General features: G+C 46.4%; 1 protein-coding gene across 1 annotated transcript; it reads left to right on the top strand.

The window, feature by feature from the left end:
* Positions 1-9: 9 nt before the first annotated feature.
* On the top strand, positions 10-16,003 carry RCC1L (RCC1 like). Its single transcript, XM_068210149.1, has 11 exons — positions 10-270; positions 1,394-1,523; positions 3,990-4,118; positions 4,962-5,028; positions 6,104-6,155; positions 7,687-7,771; positions 8,812-8,993; positions 10,442-10,526; positions 11,570-11,743; positions 13,092-13,177; positions 14,700-16,003. The coding sequence occupies exons 2-11, from the start codon at positions 1,469-1,471 to the stop codon at positions 14,775-14,777; spliced, it is 993 nt and encodes a 330-aa protein (XP_068066250.1). The 5' UTR covers positions 10-270; positions 1,394-1,468; the 3' UTR covers positions 14,778-16,003.
* The last annotated feature ends 11,809 nt before the right edge of the window (positions 16,004-27,812 follow it).

Genomic DNA, 27,812 nt, shown 5'->3' with positions numbered 1-27,812 from the left:
CCGGCGGCGGGGCCGGCGCGGCGCCTGCTCTGCCGGGGTTTGTGCGCGGCGGCGGGGCCGCCGGGCACCCGCCAGCTGCGGGAGGCCGAGGAGGCGGCCCCGGTGTTCCAGTACGCGGGGAAGGCGGCCAGGCGCAAGGACCGCGTGTTCGTGTGGGGCTTCACGTACTCGGGCGCCCTGGGCATCCCCAGCTTCGTGAAGCCGGACGCGGGCTGGAAGAAGCCGCGGCGCATCCAACCCACGCCGTACCGCCTGGAGACGGAGGAGAAGGTGGGCCCGGGGCCAGCGTGTCTCCCCCGGCCTCCGGAGCCTGGTCAGGGCTTAGCGCAGCTGAGAACGGCGTTACTGGATCGGGTTTAAAGGCCTTGCCGTGATTCAGTGTTTTTTATCGATACAGTGGTATTGCTTGGGATGAGGACTGTCTTAACTGCAGCAGCACAGAGTTTAGAAAAGATGTATTTGTAATTTTGTCAGAGGCATTAGAGAGCCAGGGTGTGACGAGAATTTGCCAGATAAAATGGGCCTCTTCCCGTGGCTCCGAGGCTGCTCCCACCTGACAGACGGGAAGCTTGTGTTGAAAATCATGTTATTCCTCCGCCGACGTCTTTCACTCCTGCTCTGCTTTCGGGTGCAGAGGAAGTCAGAGCGTTCATAGAATATCTTGAGTCGAAGGGACTCAGAAGGATGAGGGAGGCCAACTCCTGGCCCTGTGCAGGACAGCCCAGCAATCCCACCCTGCACCTGAGAGTTGTCCGAGCCCTCCTTGGGGCCGTGGCCATTCCCTGGGGAGCCTGTTCAGTGCCCGACCACCCTCTGGGGATAGAACCTTCTCCTGAAATCCAATCTAAACCTCCCCCAGCACAGCTGCCCTCGGGTCCTGTCCCTCTGTCCCTGGTCCCAGAGCAGAGGTCGGGGCTGCACACCCCAGTGAGATCTGACCTCAGTCTCCATTTCTCCAGGCCGAACAAACCAAGTGACCACAGTTGCTCCTCATGTGACTCTTATGCTGGGTGCTTTTTTCGTCAAAAGGAGTAAAACATGTTATTCCTCTGTCTGTTTTTTTTTTATTATTTTTTTTTTTTAATCTGCTGATGCAGGTCAGCAGACCAGTCTTTCTGTGGTGTTGAATGGGGCCAAGTTAATGCAGAAATAAAGATGTATGCACACAAAACCAAAACTTTTAAGGCAGAATGGTTGGACCTGAGTTTTCACCACTGTGCTTATCACAGAAGACTGATAATTTTTGGAAGACCATACATGCCATGAATTTGAGCTGCATGTGAATGTAGCTAAATGAAGAATGAATGCTGATGAACAAGTAGCAGGGAGTGAAACTTGCTTTTCTAAGCCACAATTTCTAACTGAATGGTGTGGGTTTTGTCTGTCTTCAAAGATATCCTCTGCTGCCTGTGGTTATGGATTCACACTGCTGGCTTCTAACACCAGAGACATCACCAAAGTGTGGGGCATGGGGCTCAACAAGGATTCCCAGCTTGGATTCCAGAGAAGCAGAAGAGATCAAAGTAAGGATTTAAGTGTTTTAAAGACTTACAGGGTGACACTGCAGCATGCCTCTGGTACAGGAATCTTCATGTGTTTGGAGCTGTGAGCCTTTGATGCAGTCTCAGGTTGCGCTTTATTTTTTTAAACAGATCTTTTTCTGAAATTTAGCTGTGTGTTTGTGTGCTTTGTAATTGGTCAACATGTGCCTCTGTTCTATACACTGCACTTAATTAGTTTCATCTGGATAGGAATGTAGCTGTTTATTCTGCAGAGGGTGATGTTGGTTAATCTGTGGTTTTGGATCTCTAGTTTGATAGTAGGCACAGTGTAGTTAATAAAATCATTTTGGCAGGATGGTTTGCTCGCTTCTGTTGCCTTTGCACTTAAAAACAAAAGTCCTTTAATCCTCCTTCCCTCCCCAGTTAGAGTTTTTATTATACAGTCTGTGGGGCTTTTGTGAAGCTGTAGGGTTTATTTTAAAATTATTTTAATAGCAGGTTGCATTTTGAAGGAAAAACATGTTTTTCAGTCATTTTGTCTTACACCAAGCTCTCAAACTCATTTAAGAAGGCGATTTCTGTGCAGAACATTGCCACCTACCACCGAAGACAGGAAAAACACAAACTTTCCTCATAGACTGGCTGGCTGCCTAGTCATTCCTTCATAAACAGTTGAGGAAAATCACAATAAAAGCAGTTTTTGTCATTATGATGTATAAGAGTGTAATCCATCAAGGTAGGATGTGTCTGATATGAGCAGAAGATTAAACTTGGTGGAGAAGCAAAAGAAAATTGCAGCATGTTGAGGTTTGCAGTGGTGGTATTTTGTGGGGCACACTGGGTAGCTCTGTAAGAGTGTGCACACACAGCAAGTGTGTGCTTAAACAGCAGCTGCAACATGCAGGGGCTGCAGAAGCTTCTGCTCACTTCTGCTTTTAAAGGTTTCAGCTCTTGCTGGGTCTTATGTACATGCTGATGTCTTAGGAGCATCTTGCAGTTACCTTTTTTTTCATCTGACCTGGAGATTATTTTTGTCAGAGAATCCAGAAGTAGGTTAAAGAGTTTTGCATATCAAGCCCTGCTAAGTAAGAGAGTCTGTTTGGTAAGATGGGTTGAAAATGTGGTGGAGATCAGTGGGATTGCTACTGCTCCATGTTTAATGTAACCCCAGACAAGTTTTCCTTTGGGATGTGTTGCTCGTTGCTGTTTCACAGACTGACTTTGGTGCCTGCTGCTCCCAACACTGCGTTGCTGTAGATGCGTCATTTCCAAGGGAATTTGCAGCCTTCTGACTTTTAGATGGTTGCATCTAAACTACTGATACTTCACACTCACCCCCTGTTCCTTACCCACCTCATTGTCTCTTTTCTCCACATCCCCTCAGCCATCAGTGATGGTGACTACATATCCCAGTAGGATGTGTCTTTCTGCTGGAGGGAGCAGAGAGAGGAAAAGGTTATTTTGCTTGGTGACTTCCAGGTGTTTCTAGACAGAGAGTTGGTTGTCTTTAAGTTCCTGCTCTATTACATGGCAGATGCTCACCATTGGCAAGCTGCCTGTTGTGCTGCCTGTCCTCACATCCAGTAGTGTCTTACTGCAAAAGACCTGTGTAGATTTTTTTAATTTTAATTTTTTTTAATCTTAGTTTTTTTGTTGTTATTTTTTATTTGTTTGCCTGGTTGTTGTTGGGGTTTTTTTTAGTTTTTATTTTTATTGAAGGCAGCGAGAACCAGTAAGGCGCTGCTGCCTGTATGCAATAATGCTTTGGGTCCTCTGGGATTTGATTTAACTTATTACAGTAACTTTGATATCAAGGCTTTTTATCTCCTCTTAACTTTTCCCCTAATATTGATTTATGGTTTGTTGTTCTTCCCCCCCCAGCCCCAGCTGACTGTAACTGATTCTGTGTTCTTCAAGTTGCTAAATCTTTTTAAAGTACAGCATGTAATTTTTCATAAATGTTAGATGTCTTATTCCCTATGGACCTAGCCTAGCTAGTCTTTCTTGCATTCCTTATTTCCGAAAGTGCCTGTAACCTACTTTTCTTCAAGATTTTTTGTTCACCTTTCCTGCTACATTTTTGTGATTGTTGCTCTTGTACCGTGTTTGCAATATCACCAGTTGCACAGAACATTTGTGTGTGATATTAAGCTCTAGTAATGCAGCTGTATTCACCAAAGTGGTTGAACATGTGAGTGAAAGCCTCAGTTTCACAGTTCTGCCACCTGAAGCCTTAATAACATTCACCCTCTAATTATGGTGGACTTTTGTTTAGGCAGTGATTACTGACTTCAGCTATCTCCGTATCTTTTACCTCTTTCTCTCTGTGATAAATCCCTGTCAGCCTCTTTGGTTATTGTCTTGGCTTTCTAAAATGTATCTGCTTCTATAACAAAGCAGAAGTGAGTGTGTGAATGTACAACAAGATCAGCAAATATATGTTGGATTTGTGGAAGCTACTGACTTATTTGTTCTCTTTTCCTTAAGCTAAGGGCTATGAATATGTCTTGGAACCATCTCCAATTCCATTACCACTGGAGAAACCACAGCAAACTCGAGTCTTGCAAGTGTCCTGTGGGAGAGCCCATTCCCTGGTCCTGACAGATAGTGAAGGAGGTACAGTGTTGCTTGTGCTGGTGATGTCTATGGGTGCCCGGCTATGCTTTTACTAAAAGCTTGAAAAAAATTGTCTTCTGTCCTCTAGAGCTATTTCCCAGCTGGGCTGTTTGCACTGTAAATGGGATTCAGGCAGCTGTTGGCTTTTGTGGGATTGCTTCTGCGAGGGAAAGCTGTGAGCTTCACTTGGCTCAAGTTGTAAACGTGTTGGGAGCTTTTTACTACAAGTTTTGTTTCTCTAGCCCCAGGCCTGGCTGAGTGCAGCCTGTTTGTCTTGTTCACTCAGATGTGTTTTTGAATGCAGATTTGGGTGACTATGCCAGTACTCCTGTGTTACTTCCCCTTTAAGCCCCCCGAGTGACATGTTTATAAAAGAAATTAATTAATTGGTAGTCCTTTATAGAGAAGATCCTGTTTGTGAATTGTCTCTCCACATCTCTGGGAACTCTCTGGTGCAGTGGCTTCAGTGCTGCACCAAGTGATCCAGTGCAGCTTCTTAGTGGGTGAGCTGGTTGGTTCATTGATTCCCACTCCTGTGGGAATGCTGATCTGTTTCTGAGTCTCTGACAGTGGCAGGATGAGCTAGGAAATTCCCCACTGTGACAGACAGCGGACTCCAGGCACTGCTGCTGTGCCTACAGCATTGCTGCCAGGTGTTGCTGGTGAAAATGGATTCAGTCATTTTCATTCAAGTGGACTTCAAAAAAAGCTTATACCAATTTTTACATTGCTGTGCTCTACTTTTCAGACTTAGAACTGCCTGAAAATATTTTGAGGACCTGAAAAGAGGCTTTCAGGGGATTGGGCAGTAATAAACTAGTGTGTTTTGTAATTGTTTTTCAGTTTTCACAATGGGAAACAATTCTTATGGACAGTGTGGCCGGAAGGTAGTTGAAGATGAAATTTACAGGTGAGAATTCAAAGATCCTGAACTTTCTTTTTGTTGGAAACATAATTACATGAAAACAACTCTGCAAAAAAACCTGAAGATGGAAAAGGTCTAGTAGTATAAGCATTCCATTTAAGATTAAGGAGTCTGAGAACTGAGGCTTTTGTGCTGCAGGTGTCATACAAGCAGCCTTTGAACCCAGGCTTGGGCACTAGCACTCTGCTGACAACATTCACAAGAGACAAAAGAATGTCAGCATGGGACAGTTCTTGCAGGGCATAGTGGGAGAACCCAGCCTTCATAAATTGCTTGAGGTAATTGGTGTTAGTAGATGGGCTTTCTCCCTTTAGCTGCTCAGAGTACATTTGCTGTTCCTGAGGATGTTAGAAGTGCCATTTAATTATGAAAGAGGCATCCTCTTCTTAAGTCTCTGCTGCATCTGCCTCTGAGTCTGTAATGCTTTTCCTTCATTGGGTTTTTTGTGGGTCTCACCAAAGCATAGGCTCAAAGTGCTCTGTATGATAGAGTTAGTGAATAGTGGGAATATGTTGAGTTTCTGATTCCCCACTAGGACCAAAAATTGCTCTGTCTGTGATCCATAACACGTGGTCTGTAAAGTTTGAGAAAATAGCTGTAATTAGGTAGCTTTTGTTAGTTTTGATACTGGAAGTCAGTCATTGGATTGTTGATAATGCCTGGTATTGTGAAAAAATGACAGGGATGTTAGCACTACAATGTGCTCTGGGATATCTGGTTTATCTCTAGCTTAGTGTAGTGTTTATATGGGTACTGCAGTATTGTGTCATGTGTCTGCTCATTCTAGACTAGGGACTGACTTTGAGGGTTGCCCCTACCCCCAGTCACAAGAGCTTATATTTTAAAAAATGACAGTTCTCAACTTCTTAAATAAGAGAATATAGAATGATGTTCTTTCTTCGTGCAGGTATTTTGCAGTGAAGCTACATGCAAACAAATTTCTCTACTTGTGGTGATAAAATGGCTTTCAGTAGAGGCAGGTTTACCTTTGTGTTTTTTTGCAGTCTTCTGAAATCCTCTGTGTTGCCTTTTCTCTTCTTGGTGGTTGTTTGGTGTCCAGTGGAAGCCATGTCATTCATCAGCTGAAGGAATTTGACAGCAGAGTTGTCCAGGTGAGAGGATCATCTGAGCTCAGTCCTGAAGATGAATTGGGAACCAGCTGAACAGCCAGGCTCAGAGGGTGGCAGTCACTGGCTCGAAGCCGAGTTGAAACCAGTAACAAGTGTGGGACTGCAGGGATCTGGGGTTCAGTCCTGTTTACATTTTCACTAGTGATCTGGGTCACAGAGTGTTCCCTCAGCAGATAGCAGATGACATAAACTCTGAGGAGTGACTGATAAACCAGAGTGTGGTGCTGCCATCCAGAGGCTGGAGAAATAGGCCTACATGAACCTCATCAGCAGTGGAAATGGCCAAGTCCTGTTGCTGGCGAAGAACAGTTTCAGACACCAGCATGGGCGAGGGGTGACTGCCTGGGAGGCAGCTGTGTGGACAAGGCCCTAGGTACACCAGGTTGGCCATGACCCAGCAATGTGCCTTGCTGTAGAGAAGGCTAATGATACCCTTGGCTGCATTAGGAGGAGTGTTACCTGCACATCAAGGGGATGATTCCTCTTTTCTACTCAGCCACACTCAGAGTACTGTGTCTACTTCTGAGCTCTCCTACCCACTACTCTCTTCCTGTCATGATTTCTTGTTCCCTTTTGTCACTTTTATATTGCTTAGGAGTTTAAATTTTGTCTTTGCCTTTTCAGAAATGAGCTGTGAAACCGTGCACTTAGACTAGCCAGCACTAGGTTAGGTTCCTAGGAGAGCAAGGGACAGCAGGGCAGCAGAAACACCTGCTGCTGCAGGGCAGCAGAAACACCTGCTGCTGCAGGGCAGCAGAAACACCTGCTGCTGCAGGGCAGCAGAAACACTTGCATGTACACCTGCATGTACACCCACCTGATGAGACTGTGCTGTGGTTCATCCTAAAACTGTTTTGAATTAGGCTTGCAAAACTTCTGTTTGGACTTTTCATGGTTTTAATTTTTTTAGGGGGATCGGATACTTGGTACCTGATTGTACTTTGATAATAGCAGTTATGTGCTTAATATTGGTCGTCACTCTTAACTTGCTGATTAAATCCCTTTAATCTTTGTTGAATTTTTAATGTCTGCTTTTGAATGGCTTTTTCCTTGGCTTTAATTCGTGCCAAGCCTGTGGCAGACATGATGGCTAGTTCAACATAAATATAGATTTGAGAACAGCTGTGTGCCTAGAGTGCTTACATTGCAAAGAATCCATAGCTGGCATCAAGAATTATGTGGTTAGCATCCTGTGAAGGGGGAGCCCTTATTTACTCTTTGCTGCTTTTATTGTGTGATACTGCTGAATCGAGTTTTCTTTCCTTGTTTTGGATCTTAGAACAATTCAACTGCAGCGTCACTTTCCATAAAGAAAATTCTTCTGTTTTCTGTGTTGTATCTTGTGGCTCTTGGCCTTCCCTTTCTCGAGAGCCATATGATCAGGAGAAAAAGGTCAAAATGTGAACTGATGGACATCATAGAGGTTCATTGCTCAATTTGTCTGTCACCAACGCTTCACTAAATCAAGTCTGAGCATGTAACCTTTCCTGACTGACTCCTTGTTTGTGTGCAGGTTGTGTGTGGGCAGGACCACAGTCTGTTTAGAACCAAGAAAGGTACAGTCTATGCATGTGGATGGGGAGCTGATGGACAAACAGGTAGGAACTCAGCTCAGCTTGCTTTTGAGGGAATTGATGAAAATAGTAAACTGTCCTAATTGAGAAATTGTGATGTGTTTGTCATGCATGTGTGGATAGAAAGGGGCTGCTAGTGTGTGGATAGAAAGGGGCTGCTAAGTTTTGTGTAGATGTTTTCAGTACTCTTGTGTAACCAAACTGAGACAATCCAGTTCATTTTTTGAGGACCTTTACGATGCTGCCCTGGCAATCCAAGCATGCACTTGGAGGAGAGTGTATCTGCTGTTTAAAGCTTCTGAGGAGATGTGGAAGTGACTTGGGCAGCTTTACTCTTCAGTTTGGTGGCAGCTTTGCCTTCCTCATTCTTGTTTTGGGGTCTGTTCTGTTCTTTTGAACTGACAAACACCTTGGTAGCAGTTGCATGTTTTAGCTTGGGATCCTTGGGCAGGCACTTCTTGTGGTGGCTTTTGCTGCAGAGAACTTCCTCCTCACAGTCATTCCTACTGTTTATTCATTTTACTGCTCCCAAAGCTGACTTCTTCCCATGATTCTTTTGTGCCAATATAGTGTAACCCAAGCTGTCATCTATATTCTGGTCTCTTTTCCAGGCAGCATTTTGTCATGTAAAATGTTTGCTTCCCAGCCTCTTTTGCCATTTCCCCTGCTGTTGTCTGACTGATTGCAGTGTGCTATCACTCATGGCTCTCCTTGCAGAAGACATGATGCAACACTGTAAAACTTCATCCCTGTTGGGATATCTGCCCAACCAATATCTTGGTTATTGTTCTTTAAACACTTTGGTCCATGCAGACAAGAGATATGAGACTCTTCAGCGTGTGATTGTATAAAGTTGTGTACTCCAGAGAGGTGGCTTTGGCTAGTAGAAGTGGTGTTTGTGGCTGCTTGTCTGTTGCAGCTGGTGGACAGTAAGCAGTATGGACAGAAAGATTTATTTCAGAGGAAGGGTGATTTTGTTACAGCGTGACAAAAATGGTCCTATGTAGGCAATAAAAAATTGCATCTGGAAAAAAATTCTTCATAATCTACTTTTTTCCTTTCAGGTCTTGGACACTATAACATCACCAGCGTTCCTACTAAGCTGCATGGCGACATTGCTGGAGTAAACATTATCCAGGTCTCTTCCTATGGGGACTGTTGTCTGGCTGTTTCAGATGAAGGAGATGTCTTTGGTTGGGGAAATTCAGAATACTTGCAGTTGGCTTCTGTCACAGAAACCACACAGGTCAGTTGAGCTGAGGGTGTGTTTTTATGTGTTTCAGTTCAGCTGCTTGGGCACAGAGTTAAAAATTACGTGTTTCTCCCTGTTCTGGGTTCTTTTGACAGCAGATGCAAACACCACTAGCAGCCTGCTTTTACATAAACTTACAAAACCAACCTGTCTGACATGTTTATGTAGCTTTAGGGGGCAGTATGTGTTGTAGATGTGCTTACCACCAGTATGTTTCCCCACTTTATAGCAGAGGTTTGTGTCACCTCACCCCAGTTTGTTAGCCTAAGAACTCCATACTTTTCTTTCTCCATCCTGTGGACTTTGCACCAAATTGAGACCCAGCTCAAGTGCTTTTGCTCATTTCAGGACAGGAATTACTTTTTTGGCTGGCTAATCTAGGATTTCAGGTGATACTACTTTGAGCATAGTGCTGATCCAGATGGCCCTTGGAAGTTCCTTCCAGTCAGCCTTGGATGCTGGTGAATTTTTCATGGACATCCTTAGTGGGTTTATAACTGAGTCCTAAACAAATTCCAGTGTCTCACAGATGAAAAGGTTTTTTGAGCAAACTTACATGGGGCATTGGTAGGGTGCTGTCTTCACACTAGGCATTGTACTGCTGGGGTAATTAGGCTGTTGGTCTCATGTTACAGCTACTTTAGAAAATGTAGTCAAGAAATTAATCAATACTCAAGCTACTCTTGGCAGAAGTTAAGAGCAGACAATTGTATTAGAATAGCTTTAGCAAAATTTTAGAGAGCTTTGTTTCCTGTCCCTCTCCTGGTGTAACCTTAATGTAGGGCTAAATGCTGAGACCCATAAGACCTGAGGACAATGATCAGATTATGCAGTGCAGCAGTTTTCCTTGCTGGGTGTGTGATGGAGGTCTGTGGCATCTGAAATGGATGAATGGCACATCTGCCAAAAAATGAGAGTCTTAGCTAAAATATAGATGCAGTCCAAAGTGTAGAATGGCAGAGCTATGAAATCGAAGATTGCTCTTTACATATGTCAAGCTGTGTATGTATCTTGTGTTGGGCTGTACCAAATAAATGTGATTTTCTTTAAGTAATTTTCCCTAGTATGTTCAAAAACACCACTGCAGACTGAATTTTAGTGATCTAATCCAGTGTGAAGACTTGAAGACGTGCTCACCTATTGACCGGTGTCTGACTTTAAAAGCCAGGAATAAGAAGCAGTTATTAGTCATTCTCAGCCTTGTTGCCATGCATTTAAGCTTTCTAGTAGGTAACTTTATCCACCTTGTCCTGACCTTAATGAATTTCCTGTAGATTTTTTTTTTAATTTTGGGACTTGCACTCATTTTATTATTCAGGCAATAAAGGTTGTATCAGGAATCCAGTGTATGTAAGCTCTAACCAGAACTAGAGAACAAGTTAAAATGTATGTCTAGCTTGCAGTTTACCTTGTCTCTAACAACTCTTCTGCAATCTGTACAGGTGAATGTTCCCAGGCATTTGCCATTCAAGATTGGGAAGGTAAAGGAGGCTGCCTGTGGAGGGACTGGTAATGTTGTGCTAACAGGTGAGTTCACTTCTAGAATCATTCACTTTGGTGCAGGGCCACACAGTAGGTGGATTGTGACATTATGAAACAAGTATCTTGTTTTCTGGAAACAGGGAAATGCTCTATGTTATGAGGAAAAAGCTGGGAGACTGAGAAATGTGATTTAAGAATGTACTAGAGGAGTTGTTTTCACTAGTGCAGAGCAGTGCTGCAGTGTGTGCTGTTGTGAGTGCTCTGCAGACTAGAGCAGGGGCATGGCAGCTGTTTGCTCTTCTGGTCTCTTTGCTGGTCATTCTGAGCATGGCCTGTAATGAGTATGGATATAGGGAGGAAGTAAGGCAACACTTGAGAGAAAGTAGAGCCCCTCAGACTCCATATGAATCTGACATGTTTATAAATAATGAACTAGGATGGAAAGAAGAGAGTTCTGAGAACAGTGAAACTGTGCAGCAGGTCCTTAGTGCCTGTTCTTTGGACTGTCAGTGTCTGGGGAGCATAGCTGGAGGGTTGCTGCATGAAGGAATGAGGGAGGGGATTGTACTACTTTCTTGAAGGATTATCTCCATGAAGATGTTAACATTTATAACCGGGGTATTGTGATGACCAGGGCTTCTAATATGAAGGGAACAGAGCTAGCTGACATAGAAACATACTCTTTCTTATGCTGTGCAACTGTTGCCTTTCCCAGGCACCCAGCTTAAGGCAGAATGCCAGAGTGACATCCAATTGCTGGTTTGTGCATGCAACAAAGAAGAAAGCCATGATAATAAGCTCTCAACCTCTGTCCCATCAGTCAGTAGTATTTTATCAAGCTCGCTCTTGTGTTGGTATTATTTCCCCATGAAAGTTCTGCCTAGGGGGCTTGATTTGCTTGCCTAGCTTAGGAAAAGATTGAGGCACTTAGATGGGAATGCATTATTTGCAGATTTTAAATAATGAGAAAGTGTTAGACTGAGCTGGAAGAAAGGAAAATATCCCTTTGGTTCTGATTAACTTTTGGTTGTGGCATGAATTTCACAAGCACAGACTTTCTTACAGAATGTGTTCTTATTGTAATACAGAAGAAGGAAATGTTTTTGTCTGGGGATATGGAATTCTTGGGAAAGGACCAAACCTAATAGAGACAGCAGTGCCAGAGATGATCCCACCCAGCCTTTTTGGCTGGTCAGACTTCAGTCCAGACACCCGTGTTGCTCACGTTCGCTGTGGACTCAGCCAATTTGCAGCACTTACAAGTAAGTTTCTCATCCTGCTGTCATAGAGTGATCATGTTGCTGTGTTGTTGGCAGAAGAGAAAAAAAGCAAAAAAAAAAAAACAAAACCAAAACAAATCCAAACCAAAAAAAACCCTACACTCCAAAAAATGTACCCATCTTTCTTGAAACTGAAGGCACACTGGAATGCAGCAGCAGGGAGCCAGACAGCACATTTACAGCTGTCAGCATGGTTCCTGGCATATGTTTTGTACTAACTTATGCTTTAATTAAGAAAGTGTTATTTGTCTTTACACAAAAAACTTTTCTCATACACAAAATCCAGAAGATTTTTTCATTTTCCTGTATAGAATGAGTGAGTCTGCTGCACTTTAGCAGTTTAGAAAATTAATGTGATAAATGAACAAACTAAAACTGATTCTAAATGAAGCTAGATATCAGTTTCTTGGCATTTCTGGCCAACTGAGTTAGCAGCCTGAGATGGGCAGACCCAAGCATTTAATATGCCTAGGTTATGATACTGTGCTCTGTGCACCCTGTGTGGGTTCTCAGCCTTTGAAGGGTTTGAAATTAGAAAGGCATTTAACATCAAGCAGCAGTTTCAGAGATCCAGCTGGCAGCAGGAAAAAATGGCAGGGCTGAGTCCTTTGGGACAAGGAGTATGTGTGACACCATCGGTTTGGTTGCAGGGTGCTTGGAAGTGGGCTCCCCTTGGTATTCAGAAAGAGTTAGAAACAGTGTTCTGGTTAAATTGTTAATCATACATAAAAATAATACTGTGTTTTGGTTGTTTCTGCTGTGGAGCTGATCCAAACACTTCTGAGATCTGTGTGTTTTCCTGAGGAGCTAAAAACTCTTCAACTCTGTTGAACACAAATTTTTGCCTTTCCCTAGCTGTCATTAAGAGGTCACTTCTTTCAGACAGTCAAATAAGCAATCTCCAGGTGATGGCTTGGGACAGATCTCACTGCCTTGCTTACTGGATTTGCTCTGGTGATAGCTGATACTAGATAACTGATTAGATAACTGCAGTTGTCTAACTTTCAGCACAAATTATTCACTTCACAAATGATTCCCTGGAATTTCTGCTGCTGCACTCTTCCTTCAAATAAAATTCTGAAGCATGTGGTGTAAGAGGGGGGGAGATAAAGACTTGTGCACAGAATTTGTTTCTTGTACTGCTCATTAGGCATAATTTTCTCCAAACACAAGTACATTTATTGTACATTGAAGTAAATCTGGTAGCTGTCATACTGCTCATATAACCCTGTATACTTCCAGAAACACTGTCGCCACATTTGCCAGCATCATAAATAGAATTCTTCCTGTTTAATGACTCTGTTCTTTTCTATTTTTTTCTCCTGTGTAGACAGAGGAGAACTGTTTGTGTGGGGGAAGAATCTAAGAGGGTGCCTGGGAACTGGAAGAATGGAAGACCAGTATTTCCCATGGAGAGTAAGGACGGTGGTATTAAGGCCAAGAGTGTATTCTTTGGCTAGTTTTTGTTATCCTGAGGGCAAGGATTATCTTTTGCTGTGTGGTTTTGTTGAGTAATTCTGAAAGGACTGGAAGGCTAAGATGACTGTAGAAGTGCTTTGTTTTCCAGAGGTCCTTGTGGAGCCTGGGAATGGAGGTATTCAGTAAACATTTTAGTCTGCTATGCCAGTAATGATTTTGAATCCTGAAACAACATCTGATGCTGTGCCAACACATCTGAACAGTTTTCATCTTCCAGTCCACAAGATTTGCTTGCTACCCTTCCTGCATCTTCCTTCCCTCTCTAACCTGCTCTTCCATTTGTATGTGGTGCAAAGAAAACCATCAGTATTGGTCTTCTGTCCAAGTCATTACTCACCTAAATTAGGTGAACATTTTGGTTTGTAGTGGCTACAGGTCCACATAGTGGTGGGCTTCCTTCCCATCTGTGGTGGTGGGTCAGTGGACTGACTGTCAGGTTATCCAGGAGGTCCTTACTCAGCTGTGTTCATAGCTGTCTTACAGTGCTTCTAGTTCCACTGTTTCCTCCCAGATGGCTCTGAGAGCCAGACTCGGTGGATGTAGAAGTGTCTTTGCTTCTGGAGTTCAGCATTCAGCCTAACAGATGCTCCTGGTCTCCATGAAGGCCAAGTAGGAGATGAGGGAGGCAATCAGGGCCACCCTGGAGTCCCTGTCTGTCTGAACTTGCAGTAAATGTGTTTCTGTAGTATGCTTTCTTCTTTGTTTAAAAATGAACAAAACCAGACCAGCTCTGGAACATTTGCCTAAAATCACACTGCTGTGGCTGGGTGGAATTTCTGAATTCATTTCCCCAGATGTGGGCATTGGGGGTTATGCTCTTTCAGACAGCCAGCTCCTGTCTGACAGTACTGTGGCAATGTGCCAGGATCCTTGTCTGTGACCTCCTGCCCTAGAACTAGCTGCTGTCCTCTCTCTTGGCTCTGAGGAAAAACTTGCTTTTTTAGACTCTGCTTTCCTCAGGTTTGAAGTCAGTTTTAAGTGAATAAGCTTCAGGAGTGAGGAGCTGCTCTCTTAGCATCAAAGCACAAAGTGCCATAGGCTGAGTTGAGCCTTTGCCTTGTTCCAGTCCTTGCTGATGAAAAATAGGCAAATCCCTGTGGTGCTTGGGCAGATCCTCTTCCTAATGTCTAGATTATGCTCTGTTCAGTCATGCTGCTTCTGCTGCTGAACAGATGGGCTGAGGCTCCAATCTCCTCACTGTCTGCTAGTGAGCCTGCTCTTTCTCCTTCCAAAGCTTTATGTGCTTCTGTGAAGGAAAGAGAGGAGTATTTCACAGCTCAGTGCACAACCCTGCTTGGTGCTGAATCTTGCTCTTTCTGTGTTTTCTAGTTGGCACCTGCATTGGTACAAATCCCTGTGAAACTAGTGGCATGTTGAGTGGAAGGAGGATGAGAAATAGGAACTGCCAGGTGTGAAGTATGAGCTTGATAAATAACCCACTCTCCTGTGTTTGATCCAGGTGACTGTACCCGGTGAGGTGGTGGATGTGGCCTGTGGAGTAGATCATATGGTAAGCATGGTCAGGTCTTTTACCTAAGGATGCTGCTGGGTCTCAGCACTGTACCAGGGCAATGCAGGGACTTGGTGACAAGCCTCTTGGAAAGGAAAACTCATTTTATGAAACCAAGTGACTGTGAGCAGAGACAGCCATAGCAGTGTCTGAGTGTGTTATCATCCCTGCATCACTGGAATGCTCTGACCTGGCTACAGGAAGGAAGCACATTCCCTGAGGAGTGTGGAAATGCAAGGAGTGCTCTGGCTCCTTCACGATGAGCTCCCGGAGGATCTGAGGCCCAGCCCCAAGCTGGTGAGCCCCTCTGTGCCTGAAGATGAAGAGCATCTCCCTTAAGGAAGACTGGCATGGGATGAAATCTACAGCACAGGACACTGATATATGGACATTTCCTGTCACCAGCACTGGAGTGTCAGCGTTGGGCAGAGCCAAACTATTTCTCAAGGGAAAAGTTGGGTGTTTTGTAATTACTTTTATGTGGAAGAGTGGTCATGCTAGGTCTTGAAGCCCAGCACAGCTGTCCTGTGTGGCCACCCTCAGCTGCACTGTGCCCAGGCTGTTGTCCTGTGCAGAAACTGGATGCACAGCCCTTGCCTGGAGGCAGTGATGTGTCTCTGGGCTGTTGATGGCTTTCTGTGTTAGTGCTAAAGACTGAACACCAAAGGAACACATTCAAAGAGTGAGAACCTGTTGGCAGGGGTCAGTACTATTAAATAAGACAGCAGGCTCTCTGTGCTGCAGGAGGACAGATGGATGGTGACAGAATCCAATCTAGCTTATTGAGGGAGGCTGGAAACAAAGCCCAGCAAAATCAGTGCTCAGGCATGGATGTGAGCAGTGCTCACTGCCCCTCGGGTACCTTTGTCTTGTGCTGATCACACATCACTGCCTTTGATTTTTTTTTTTTTTTTTTTATTCCCTACACCCTTTCTGTTTTCAGAGGTATGGCTCTCAGTTGCAGTTAGCTGGGGATTTCAGGATTGCCTAGCAGGGGAAGGAGTCTTAATGGGTAAGAAGCAGAACTTCATTCCTTGGTACCTTCTTAGCAGTAAGCTGATAGAGATGGGATGCAGTAGCTGTGAGTATCCGTAGCAGGCACTTACCCAAGTGTGGGAAACTGTCTCCTGTGAAACACTCCAAACGTCAGGCAGAGCTGTGTCTTCTCTCTGTGTGGGATACTTCTAGTGTGCAAACTATTTTGGTGGAATCCAAGCTAGTAAGTTTTCAATAAAGTGATTATAAAATCTTTATCAGTAGTAATAGGAATATTCTTGAGCATGATCTGCTCTTGCATTGACTGGATCTGTATTTGAACTGCAGCATTTTGGTTCACAGTTCCACTTCTGTCAGCTGAGCCAGCTCCATCCCTGCAGGACTGATAGTGTTGTAGTCAGGCATTGCATCCATGGCCCCACGGGACACCACCATGTTGGCTTCATTAGATGAAATTCGGTAGCAAAACTCAATGTGTAAACTTTACCTTGATTAAATAAGTTCTGAAGGGTTTGCATAAAATATAGGAAAGGTGAACCAAAGTACATGGAAATAGAGACAGCTCTCTTGAGTTGTTGTTGATGTTTCTGTGTAACAGGTATTGCTGGGTGGGTGAGAGAGAACAGAAAGCTGCTATGAAACTGGCAGATTTCACTACTCTGAACTCCCACTTGGTTTGCTTTAATTTATACCTGATTCTACATGCAGCTTGGGCAACTTGCAGTGCCCAAGCCTGTCTTGTTGGCCTTATGGAAGTAGGCTTGTCCTTTCAACTTGAGGAGGCTTATTAAACCATGGAAAACACATACAAAAACTGGTGAGAAAGGTGTTACAGCAATCCTCTTCATGGATGTTGCTGTTGAAGTGGGCTGGTTAGTGCTGGGCTCTCAGCTGCTCTCATTCCCAGCTCTTTCCCAATGCACCTTGGGGCTGGGCCTTCTGAAGAGCTGGGTTGAGTCCTTATGTTGCATTCTTGCTGTACAATAAATTGCAAATTCTTCGTGGTAACGAGATGCCAGTGAGGTGTTCAGCCCTCAATAGGAGTGTTGTGTGGCTTAATGCAGTGGGGGTGTTTGTGCCTTCATGACAGTGGTTGTGGGCATTCTCAGACGTGTTGCTTGGGGGAACAAGGTTAGTGGCAGTGAGGGCAGTCTGGCAAGCACCAGCACTTACCCATGGTTTGGTTACAGTGTGGGGGGAGCATTTTGACTTTAACCAGGTGCCCCCCAACCTGCTCTGTCATCCTTCACCCATCAACAGGACAGGGAGAGAGAATCTGAAGGAAAACATGTGGGTTGGAACAAGAACAGGGGACCTGTTACCATCCTGGGCACAGCAGACTCACGATGGGGAGATTATTTTATTGCCAGTGAAGTAGAGCAGGGTAATGAGGAATTAGTATGTCTGAATAGGAGTCTAACAGTGCCTTTCCCACACATCTCCCTTCTTCCCAGGCTCAGCCCTGCTGCTGACTTCACTACTTACTTCATCTCCTCTACTGACCCTTGTATTTACGTGGTTGTCTGTCACAGATTCTTACTCCTTTCTTTTGGCTGCTGCTGTGCAGCAGTTTTTCTCCTTTCTAAAATACAGTTCTTTGAGAGCTGCTATTGCTGATGGCTCAGCGTTAGCTCAGAAAATGGAAATGCCCTCTTCTCTGCCACACCCCCTTGTCTGTTGAAGGCAGATCCAACCTGTGTGGCTTATGCTCCTCCTGCAGCTCAGGGCCACACAGGAGCCCAGCTGTGCTGGGGTAGCTTCAGGTCACTGCCATTGTGAACTGCAAAGCAACTTCGCATCTTTTTGTCCTTCAAAGTATGGCAAAGTAGACAGCCCAAAATATACCAGCATCCCTAAATATACCTGCAGTGAGGGAGTCTATGGGCCAAGGATGCACATGGGGAGCAGCTCAAATTAGAACTAGAATAACCTACTTGATTTGGCATTGATTACACAAGTGATTTGCCCTCAGATCAGCACTGTGCTGGCGTGTTTGGCTTAAAATAGCCCAGAAGGGCTTCAGGATGATCCCCTGGTGCAGAGCCCTGTGCAGGAACAGCTCCAAACACTGCAGTGGCCCAGCAGGGCTGCCTCAGTGGCCTGCAGGAGCTGCAGGAAGGATGGGGGAGAGATTCAGGTCCAAGTGTACCTGCACAAGCTCAGGCCTCCACACCCCACCATCCCAAGGGCTCCTGGCAATTCCCTGCTGGAGAGCTGAATCCAGCATGGCTCCTGGGCTGCCCTGCAGCCCCCACACAGCAAAGCTGGTCTCATCTGTCAGCAGACTGCCCCACTGGGAATAAAACACATGAACACCTGTAAGACAAAGATTATCTTAGGCACTTGCTGTGTTACAACAGACTTTTCTCTACAGGATCCTTCAAAAACAGATGAGTCAGAGAACTGTTAATTAGCCTTTGGCATTCAAAATACTCTTGAAACAATATTACTTCACAGTGCTTCATCATAACTCATAAAAATATATTTTTGTAACATATTTTGCAAGGGGCTGGAATCTCCCCCATCTCCCTCCAGTGCCCCAGCACTCCTGCTCAGAGGGGTGAGCCTGGGCAGGTGAGGTAAGAAAAACACTGATGGGGGAAGGCATCAGTGTCTTTGGGGTCTGGACACCAGTCCTCAGTCCTGTTATTTACATTAAGATGCCATTTGCTTTTGTGGGCAGTTGCAGGCAGTGTTGAGATTGGGTGGCAGTGTCTGTGTTGATTTATTTGGGTTTTTGTTTTACTGGATTAAACCCTTGAAGGCAGTGCTTCTGCATTAAGGCTGTTTTCCATATTAACAATCCCTCAGTTTATTTCTTACATAAATGTTTCAACACTTGATCACGAGAGTAAACAATGGATTACACTACACTAAAAAGGAGATGCTTTTTTGACTACAGTTTAGTAGATGAGCTGCTTCCCTTTAAACATCCACTATAAGTGGTTAAAACTGTAATAGGGTGATGATATGTCTGATTTCACTGTTTTTCTTGCACACTTCACACAGGTGGTCCAGCTTTTTCTTGCAGAACATGTGACAGTGGTGCTGTGCAACCACGCTGCTGACTGAGACTCAGGACCCACAGTACTGCCCTAAAATAGTCCATGAGGAGGCTGAATTTGTTCCCCTGCCACTGCTGGGGTGCAGGGCTCTGGGGGTGTCCTGCCAGCATCTCTGGGGGGGCTGCCCAGACTCCTGGGCATCTTGCACTCTGCAGTGAGCAGGTAAAACTACATCTGGCAAATACACTAGCAGCATCCCACTGACCTCTTATTTTAAAGGAAGATGGTAGGGCAGGTTTGGTGGCTTCCAAAAAACAGCTGGAGGATGGAGATGGTGGTGGGTTTCATCTGTAGGGGTACAGTACACCCAGAGACAGTACCTGGACACCAGAGAGGCTCAGGGGTGTCTGCTGGCCTTCATAAATTTTGTTTGTGTGAGTGAAACCCAACATGGCTGTAGGTGAAAGAAATGAGAGTGACATCTTGCAGACAATGCCAAGCTCTGCTGTATTTTCATCAGTTTGATCAGTACAAAAGCAGACAGCGTAAGTTTCACTTTTTATTCTTTTTCGGTTTAATTACTTTACAAAGTACAAAATATACTGTCATTCATTTTGGAACATTAGGATTTTCTTCTTTTTTTCTGTTTTGTTTTTTTTCATACAGTACATAAATCTCAGCTTTTCAGCAGAAGACCAACAAAGAAAAGCAGCGTGTGCACTTGCTGGGAAAGCAAAGCAGCCACTTCTCAGCGCCACACAATGTCCAGTGCATGATCCCAAGCTGCTGCCACCACTCCCTGTGCCTGGTGGTGTAACACCCCCCCTTGTGCAGAGGTCATGAAGGCAACTGATGCATTCAGGCTCCCCTGTGCTTTGTACCCCAAGCTTGCAGGAACTGCCCACCCACACGTGGCTTGCAGGCTTGCAGGGCCTGGCCCACTGAGCCCGTGGGCACTGCTCACATGGCAGGGGCAAGCAGCCTTTCCATGGCTGCAGCCCAGAGCAGGAGGTGTACCAAAGGCCCCTGCATGGGCAGGATTCCCCCACCCCGTCTCTTTACATCAGATCTGGTAATTCAAAGGAAATAAATACACTTTTTTTTTTCCATCCTCCCCAGTGAAAGGCTGCATGGGGTTTCTGAGAGATGAGCAGGGAGGAGAGGCTGCAAGAGTTTGGGGTTCCCAGCCCCACTTCAGCCTGTTTTCTGTGTGTCTGAGGCCATGATACCTAAATGATACATAAATAACTTATTTAATAAAAAAGTCAAAAGATTTGTGTTTCCTCCCTAGGCTGGCCAGCACAGCTATTCTAAGCAGCCAGGGATGAGAGACCCTGATCCAAGCTGGGCAGCTTCTGCACCAGGAGCATCTCTGCTCTCTTGGCAGTTCTAGACATTTGGGTTAGTGTTGTGTAGGTATCTGGAGGGAATCTGGGCTCCTTTGGAGTCCATGCAAAGGGGAGAAGGAGATACATGCTCAGACTTTTCAAGCCACTTGAGGCACTAATCAAGTGGCTCTGTGCTGACCCCAGGTAACCAGCCCTGAACTGAGCAGTGCGCTGGGGCTCTGAGCCTCCCCTCTGTGACCCTGCAGGGTTGGTGGCTCGCTGCAGCTTAGCCCGGAGGAGCCAAACCAAAAATCTGCCCTAAGCACCGGTGAGGACAGCGAGGCTCCTCCTCCCTCTGTGCAGCTCTCCCTCAGAACTGACCCTTCTGGCTGCCCCGTGGTGCCCAAACAGCAGGAGCCAACCAGCCAGTGCCGTGCTGTGCAGCCATAGCCAGACCCATTGCAAGCTGGGGCTGCAGATGTTCCTAGGCACTGGGGCACCAAGACCCAAATCCCAGCAGCAGCAGGAGCTGCTGGCATGGCTGGGTGGTGGGAGCAGGTGTGACCCTGTCAAGCAAATTGAGGTGATCACCTGTTCTCTAATTGTAATGGAAACAAGGGGAGAATGGGTTATGTAAGGAGTGAGCAGTAAGGGAATGAGACAGGTTCTTCCAAAGAGTGAAACAGCTTCTGAAGCTGCATCCTGCTATGAGTTACTGCCTGGCAGCCTCCTCCTCTGCCTGTCCAAGAGCCATGGTTGTCCTAGTGCTTGGGTTAGCAGACAAGTGTCCCCTCTCTGTCACTGCCACCTCCAGCTGCTGCAGAGGCAGTGTGGAGGAGGGTGCACTGGCAGAAAATGTGGCTGCCACTGTGCTAAAATGAACACCCTGCTCTTCAGCTCCATGTCTCACAAGCCCCAAAGTCAAGCCTGGAGCCCACACACAGGGGAGAGATAACAATGCCCAGGCACAGCCAGCAGGGACAGGGGACACAACCCTGCTGGCTGTGACACCATAGTCCTGGAAAGAGGCACTACCCTGTGCATTTCCAGGCATTAACCTGGGCACTAATGGCACTTGGATGCAGTTCTCACACTTATCAACCATTGGATTGGCAGGATTATTTTTAGCAGCAGTTGCAGGAGGATTTTGGTGAGAGGCAAGGGCAGCCCTGGATCCAGCACAACCAGAAGAACCTAGAAGAGACTGCCCTGGGATGCTGATCTTCTGCCATGGTATCACTGGAGCAGTTTGCAATTGGAGAAGAAAAAAAAACCTCGAGGAAGGAAGCACAGGCACATGGGACTGGCAGGGATCTGGGTAGGTGGGGTTTGGGGGAGAACGAGGGCATGACTCAGATTTAATTCTATGATGGAACTAAAAAAATGGCCGAGGTCATTGAGCTGGACCAGACAGGTCCTAACGGGTGAAGGAGAAATGGGGTGCTCCTCCTGCAAAGCCACCTTCTTTGTACTCTGAATCTCCTGCATCAGCACCCCAGCTAACACACAAAACCAGAGGTTTGCTCCCAGGAAGGAAATGTTGAATCTCAGGGATTTCTTCAAGAGCAGGCCCGGTTCAGTAGCCCGTCTGTCTCTATGTACTGCTGCAGGGGAACATGCCATGCCCAGGGCTGAGCCCTGGTGGGAAGGGTTTTGCTCTCTGTGCAGGTTGGTCCTGCCTAGAGGCAATGTCCCACAGTTGTATGAGCACCACCAGCTCTTAAGGTAATTTCAGTGATCTCAAAAATTCAACCCCAGTCCAAGGCTGGCATTAGAAATAACTGCAAGAAACAGCTACAACAAAGGCTGCAGATTTTTTTCTCTTTTACTCTATGTATAGGAACCCCAGGCTCCTTTCCATGTCCCACATGGGAAACACTCCTGCTTTTGCCACTGACCACAAATCCACAGAGGAGACTGCTGCTTTCCTTCAGCAGAAGGGAAATTCCCTTTGCATTCCCTTCCAGCTGATGGGAATGGCTCTGTGCAGGCAGCAGGGACACAGAGGATGAGGGAGCTCTGTTTACTGGGGCTGTCTCTCCTCTGTGACCTGGCCCAGAGCAGCATCCTACTAGCCTGAGCCTGGAGCTGCTTCAGCCTTTCAGCTGGCAAATGGGGCTGGACTCCTCTTTTAGCGCCCAAAGGAGCAGTAATGCTCACAGCAGCCAACCTGGCAAGTGGGTGCTTCAAGCAGCATTCCCACAAGGACCAGGGAGTTGGGTACCTGTAAAATGTTTCTCAAGTAACAAACGAGCGGGTAGGAATCCTCAAGCTTATTACTGTAACTGCAGAAAGCGGGTTTGAATCCTCAGGATGCTGAAATAGAAGCAGAAAGCCAGCCAGAGCAGGGGGACTCTAAACTGCAGCCTCCTGTGGCATCTTCCCGTAGGTGCTGTGCAACAGACACTGCCTCTGCCACAGCCACACAAGGAGGGAAGAAGCAGCCAGCCCCTGCAAAATGAAGGATGAAAGGAGCCCTGGTTTTGGCATAATCTTTTAGGGCTGGGAGGACCCCAGTAAAACCACTGGGTCTGCCTAGAGAGGGACATGGCACCTGGTCAGCTCTCCTATGGTACAGGCAGAGGACAGAGCTGGACCCAGGGGGAATGACATGCCCCTGCTCTGCTCTCAAACATATTTCAAAATTTCAATCCTGCCTGATGCCTGATGGGCATCTCTGTCCATGTCTGCTCCAAAATCCACCCACAGTTCATTTACAGATATTTGCAGAAAGCTAAAAATGGATGAAAACAAAACCCCAAGGGAGCCCAGGGCATTAAAGAGCTGTTTTGCAACTGTCCTGCTCCACACAGCTGGGACAGTGCTGAGCTGGGCTGGCCGTGGCCATACTGGAGCCGTGCAGGCAGGGGAGGAGCTGTGTGGCTGCCATCCCTCTGCCACTCCCTTCACCTTGGCTGCAAAATTTGGGCACTCTCAGCTGGGAGGAGGTGCCAGGAGTTTGTGTTCCCCGTGGCCAGGCCCTCTGCAAACTCAGAGCATGCAGAAACACAGGTCATGGCTGCAAGAGAATTACAGAGCAGGGGGAAGCTATTCCATGTAATCTGCAATAATAAGGTTATTTGTTAATTCATTCCCAGGCTTTGAACCTGAAATGACCAGTGCTGTCTAGAGAGACCAAGAAAGGATCTTGGCTCATGTATGTTCCAAAGAGGTACAGAACCCTAAAATTCATACCCTAAAATGAGAATGTACTTTGGCACATCATCCATTTCCCCTTCATACAACAGGGGCTGTGCATTGCTCTGTGCTCACCAGAGCATCTGCAGAGGCTATTACTGCTGCAGCCAGGATTTGCTGATCAGCATCCAGTGCACGTCTCACACTGCAGAACCTCTTTCTTTCCTTCACCTTTGCTAACTGGAGCTGGTAGTTCAACCCAGCTGTGCTTCATAAGGATTAAATAAAGAAGGAGGCCAAGGACAGCAGAGTAACTCAAGATTATCTTCACAGTCAAGTGTTTCCTTTCCAGGGAGCCTGGGAAGGTCCCACAGCCTTGCTGGTTTCCACACCAGTTCAGTGCTGCCAGGATTCCTGAGGGATATTGCTGGCCCCTGACATATGGCAGGGTACAGACACAGACAGATGCACTCATGGGGAGAAGGTATGGAAATCTGGAGGCAGGTTTGCTCGTTTCAGCCAATGTAAATACACCCCAGCACATGCTACAATGTGTAAATACTATTTGGCAAAGGATTATTGGGTTTTACTTTCCTGCAGATAATAAAATCCAATCCAGTGTTTGCAGGCAGGACTGGAACAGGTAAGTGAGATACCTTAAGCTGCTTACTGGAGATGTCCACAACAGTCAAAGCAACAGAGAGAGAAGAAATCCTCATCAGAAAATGACTTCTTGTCCTTACTGGAATCTTGCTGGGGGACACCTTCTTTCAGGAATGAGCAGCAATGCTCAGCCTGAGGCCAAACAAAGAATTTCTCCCTTTTCATTAACAGAAAATACCAATTATCCAGTGCTGATGGGAACACTTGTGCTCAGTGAACAGTGACTGTACCAATGCAGGACCCAGCACCTCCAGTTCACGTTGCTGACCTCAAAAATAAGGAGTTTGGACAACCTGGTGCTTTTGAACAGCTGTGTGGGTATACGGATGGGGAAAACCACAAGGATTGGAGGAACCCCTCCGGCCACAGTACCCAATACCATCATTACATCAAAACACACAGTGATTCTTGGGAGCCTTCCCCAACAGAGAAGCTGAACACCAGGAGATATTCTAAGTACTGGGGGTTTGGAGGGGTCATGCTGCCCACCCTTGCTGGGATGGTGTGACTGGGACAAATGTATCCTCTGGGATACTGGGCTGAGCATGGAGGCTGGGCAGAGTGGGATGATCTGTTTCAGTCAAAAAGGAGAAGGAAAAATGCTTTGGTGTTCACAGCAACAAGCAGAACTTCAATATCTCCATATGTGCACAACGAAAAATGAACACATTAATTCTTTCGCATCACTCAGCACTCCACCTATCCCTGTTCTTCCTCTGCCTGTCCCATGCCTGTCACTAAGAGGGATCTCTGCAGACCCTGCACTGCCACAGTATGGATGTGTGGGACAATGCCAAGTCAGACCTAGATGCCTTCTGGAATAGAGGAGCCTGGGCTGACCCCGTGGCTGCTACAGGTCAGCATGGCCTGAAGCCCTGGCCCTTCTGCAGCCAGGCAGTCACGGCAACATCAGCTCACACCAGGGATGGGGCCCTTTGTAAGAAAAAAATTCAAGCTTTGTATAGCAAAGCTGAGAAAAGACAGAAAACCGCTTCTCAGAGGCAGGCTGTGATCAAGCACGTGCAATTCAGCCTTTCATGTCCCAGACAGCTTCCCAGCCTTCACAGGATGTCAGAGTCAGACTACTAAACCCTCATCTCACAGACACACTGTGAGACTTGTGGGGCAGCCAGTGGGGGAATGTGTCAGGAGCTCATGCCTGAAGGCAGCAAATCCTGCAAGTGCAGTGCAATGGCAGAGCTCTGAGCAGAGCTGCTCCCTGCCTTGCCTCTCTCAGGGGTCTACACATTCCTTAAAGCACCAAGAGCACCAGGGAAACAACTGGGTGCTCAGGGAGCCTCAGCAAGCTCTTCTGCCACACACTCCCTTATGCTGCACTGCCTTTGTTCCTCCCAGTGCTGGCAGGACAAAACATCATGCTTCACAAAAATAAAACCTGATACACTTCTGTTGGATGCTTTGGTTGGCTGGAGCCATTAGGACCTCCCAGCAAAACCTAGAAGTCCCCACACCCAAATCTGCATGGCACATCTTAAAAAGTAAATCCCTGCTCAGTGTCATGTGCCACCCAAAGCAGGACCTGACACCAACAAACTTTTCATGAGAGAGGAGGATTGATTCATCTCTGACCAGCAGCCTGTGCCCTGGGAATGCTAACAGAGAACTTGGAGTTTAAAACACATTTCAGAGCAGCAGTATGGGGAGTGTGCTTTATAAATAGCATTGTCATTAGGCGAGTCTTAATACTTATGTCACCCACTGCAGGTGCCACCATCTCTATGCTGCAGCAAAACCAGATATTTCCACTAAGGCCTGCCCATGTGAGAGGCTGGTACATGCCATCTACAGCACAGCATTGCAGAAACTCCAAACAATGCCTGGAAAGAAACCCAAGGCTGCACAAACCTGTGCAAAGGTGTATTTGGGGGGGCAGCCTGAAAAATCAACAGCTTCAAAGTGCCAAAAGATCAGTGGCAAGGCAGCACCCCTCACCCCCCATGCCCCCTTCCCCTTTGGTGAAGTGCAGCTGAAATAGGAAAGCAGGGTGATTCCTACAGGGACCCTAAGAGCACTCCTGGTCAGCAGAAATCTCCAGTGCTGAGATGCAAAGACCACCCACTTCCAGTGACTGGGTTCAAGCAGCCTCTTCTGCTTTTAACAGGAAAACACCCTGCAACACTTCCACCTATTCAAAAATAACCCACTGATTTCAGCTCCTCACAGGCCAACAAATGTGAATTCCTCAACAAATACCAGAGCCCTGCACTAGCCATGGGCTGTCACTGCAGACAGATCCACCAGGAAACCTTGCACCTGCCCCCAGGAGACGCTGGGGAAGCCACCAGGAACCAGCTCAGAGGCAATGCTGGTGCCTAGCCCAGGCCACCCCAAAGCCCCAGCTGCAGGAAACCTGGAGGAGCTCCTGCCTTGCCGGGGGGAAGGCAGGCAGTGCTCTGTGCCTGCAGGAGCTGGGAGCCCCACTGGAAACCCCCAGCCAGGGCCTGGGCAGGCACTGTGCAAACAGACCAGCCCTACTTACAGGCTGAGGCAATTTAGGGCAGCAGCTAAAACATACAGAAAGAAAAAGGAGTGGATTTCCTACAGTCTCTGTGCTTGAGGCACAAAACTGGAGAAGAACAGACTTCTGAAGCAGGAAGGGAAATCCAATGCTGCTCCCAGCAAGCAGAGGAGCCCCAGCTTTGCTTTAGGTCGACTCCACTGCTGCTCTTCACTGAACATATGTAGAGAAAAAGCAAGAGTGGAACTAATACTGCCCATTATTTAAATAAAAAATATATGGTGATTAAATGTGTGTATACATTAAATTGGTGATTAAATGTGTGTATACATAGTGTGTACTCACTACATAGATGCACACACAAGGGTGTGTGCCCAGAGTATACACACATACACTGTGTATGTGTCTGAACCTATATTGCTTGAGTGCCCACACCATGTACAGGACACAACCCTACAGACAAACACAGGTTATTTATAGGATAGGTGTGCAAGAGAGACACACTGTGGATTTCTGTGGAGACACTTAAGATGTATATATATGCACACACTTGCTCAGTAGAAAGGAATTTGTAGTCAAATTCTGATTGGGTTGAGGGAGAAAGACAAAACCCTATTTAATAACACAACTTGGAAAGGTCGAGGCTTCTGTGAAAATAAAGGCCTTGGAGAGAAAGAGGATGCATGAAGGCCACGCTCTCCTCCCCTCCTACCCCTTTCTGCAGGGCTGGAAACACTTTTGCATTTTGCTGTTTGAATTTTTGTGCAAGGAGAGGAGAGAGGGCACGGGGAGGGGCCTGCAGCATTGAGGCAATCCTCATTAGCCCAGCCATGGCCAGGTGGGACTGCCCCGAGAGCTGAGCAGGGATGCTGAGGGCAGCACTGGCAGCTGCAGGTGATCCAGGCACCCATCCCAAGGGTGTCCCACTGAGCCATGTTCCTCCTTTATCCACACAGCATAATGCCAGGGATGCTCAAACTTATTGTCGTAAGGAAAAAAAAGGAAGAGACTCTTCCTTTAAAAAAAGGAAAAGACTCTTTTCCCCAAAGGCTGGGTGCTGAGAGAGTGGGAGCTGTGGAGCAGCTTTAAGAGCCCCCCCTGCTTTGGGTTCACTAAGCACTGTGGTGTTAATGGTGTGGTGGTATTATTATTACTGTGAATATATTTAACAAAGCCCCGAGAGCCCTTCCTGCAGTGTCGGTCTCACAGGCAGCAGTACTGTGCAAGCTTGCATTGATCCTGACTTCAAGCTGGTGCAGGGACAAGGTTCCACCAATTAGGGCCACATTTGGAGTATCTCAGTTCCCACCAGAAAAAATATGAAGGGGATACTAAAGGGAAAGCATCAAGTTGTCTGAAACAGTTTTCTTGGATGTCAGGACAAAAAGATAAAAGGAAATAAAAAGGTGAAGCCAAGGATGGTGGCAGCATCAGAGTCCCTCAATAGCATTTT

This window comes from Anomalospiza imberbis, chromosome 20, assembly GCF_031753505.1.
Source record: "Anomalospiza imberbis isolate Cuckoo-Finch-1a 21T00152 chromosome 20, ASM3175350v1, whole genome shotgun sequence".
In the NCBI taxonomy this organism is placed as follows: Eukaryota; Metazoa; Chordata; class Aves; order Passeriformes; family Viduidae; genus Anomalospiza; species Anomalospiza imberbis.
This window is presented reverse-complemented; position numbering and strand designations above follow the sequence as displayed.

What these genes read in the sequence shown, in the direction of transcription:
- RCC1L (XM_068210149.1), top strand. Translation starts at nt 1,469, where the DNA reads ATGGGGCTCAACAAGGATTCCCAGCTTGGATTCCAGAGAAGCAGAAGA. An exon ending in GGGAGCTGATGGACAAACAG is followed by an intron (nt 7,772 to 8,811) that starts GTAGGAACTCAG and finishes TTTTCCTTTCAG; the next exon opens with GTCTTGGACACTATAACATC. An exon ending in CTGTCACAGAAACCACACAG is followed by an intron (nt 8,994 to 10,441) that starts GTCAGTTGAGCT and finishes CAATCTGTACAG; the next exon opens with GTGAATGTTCCCAGGCATTT.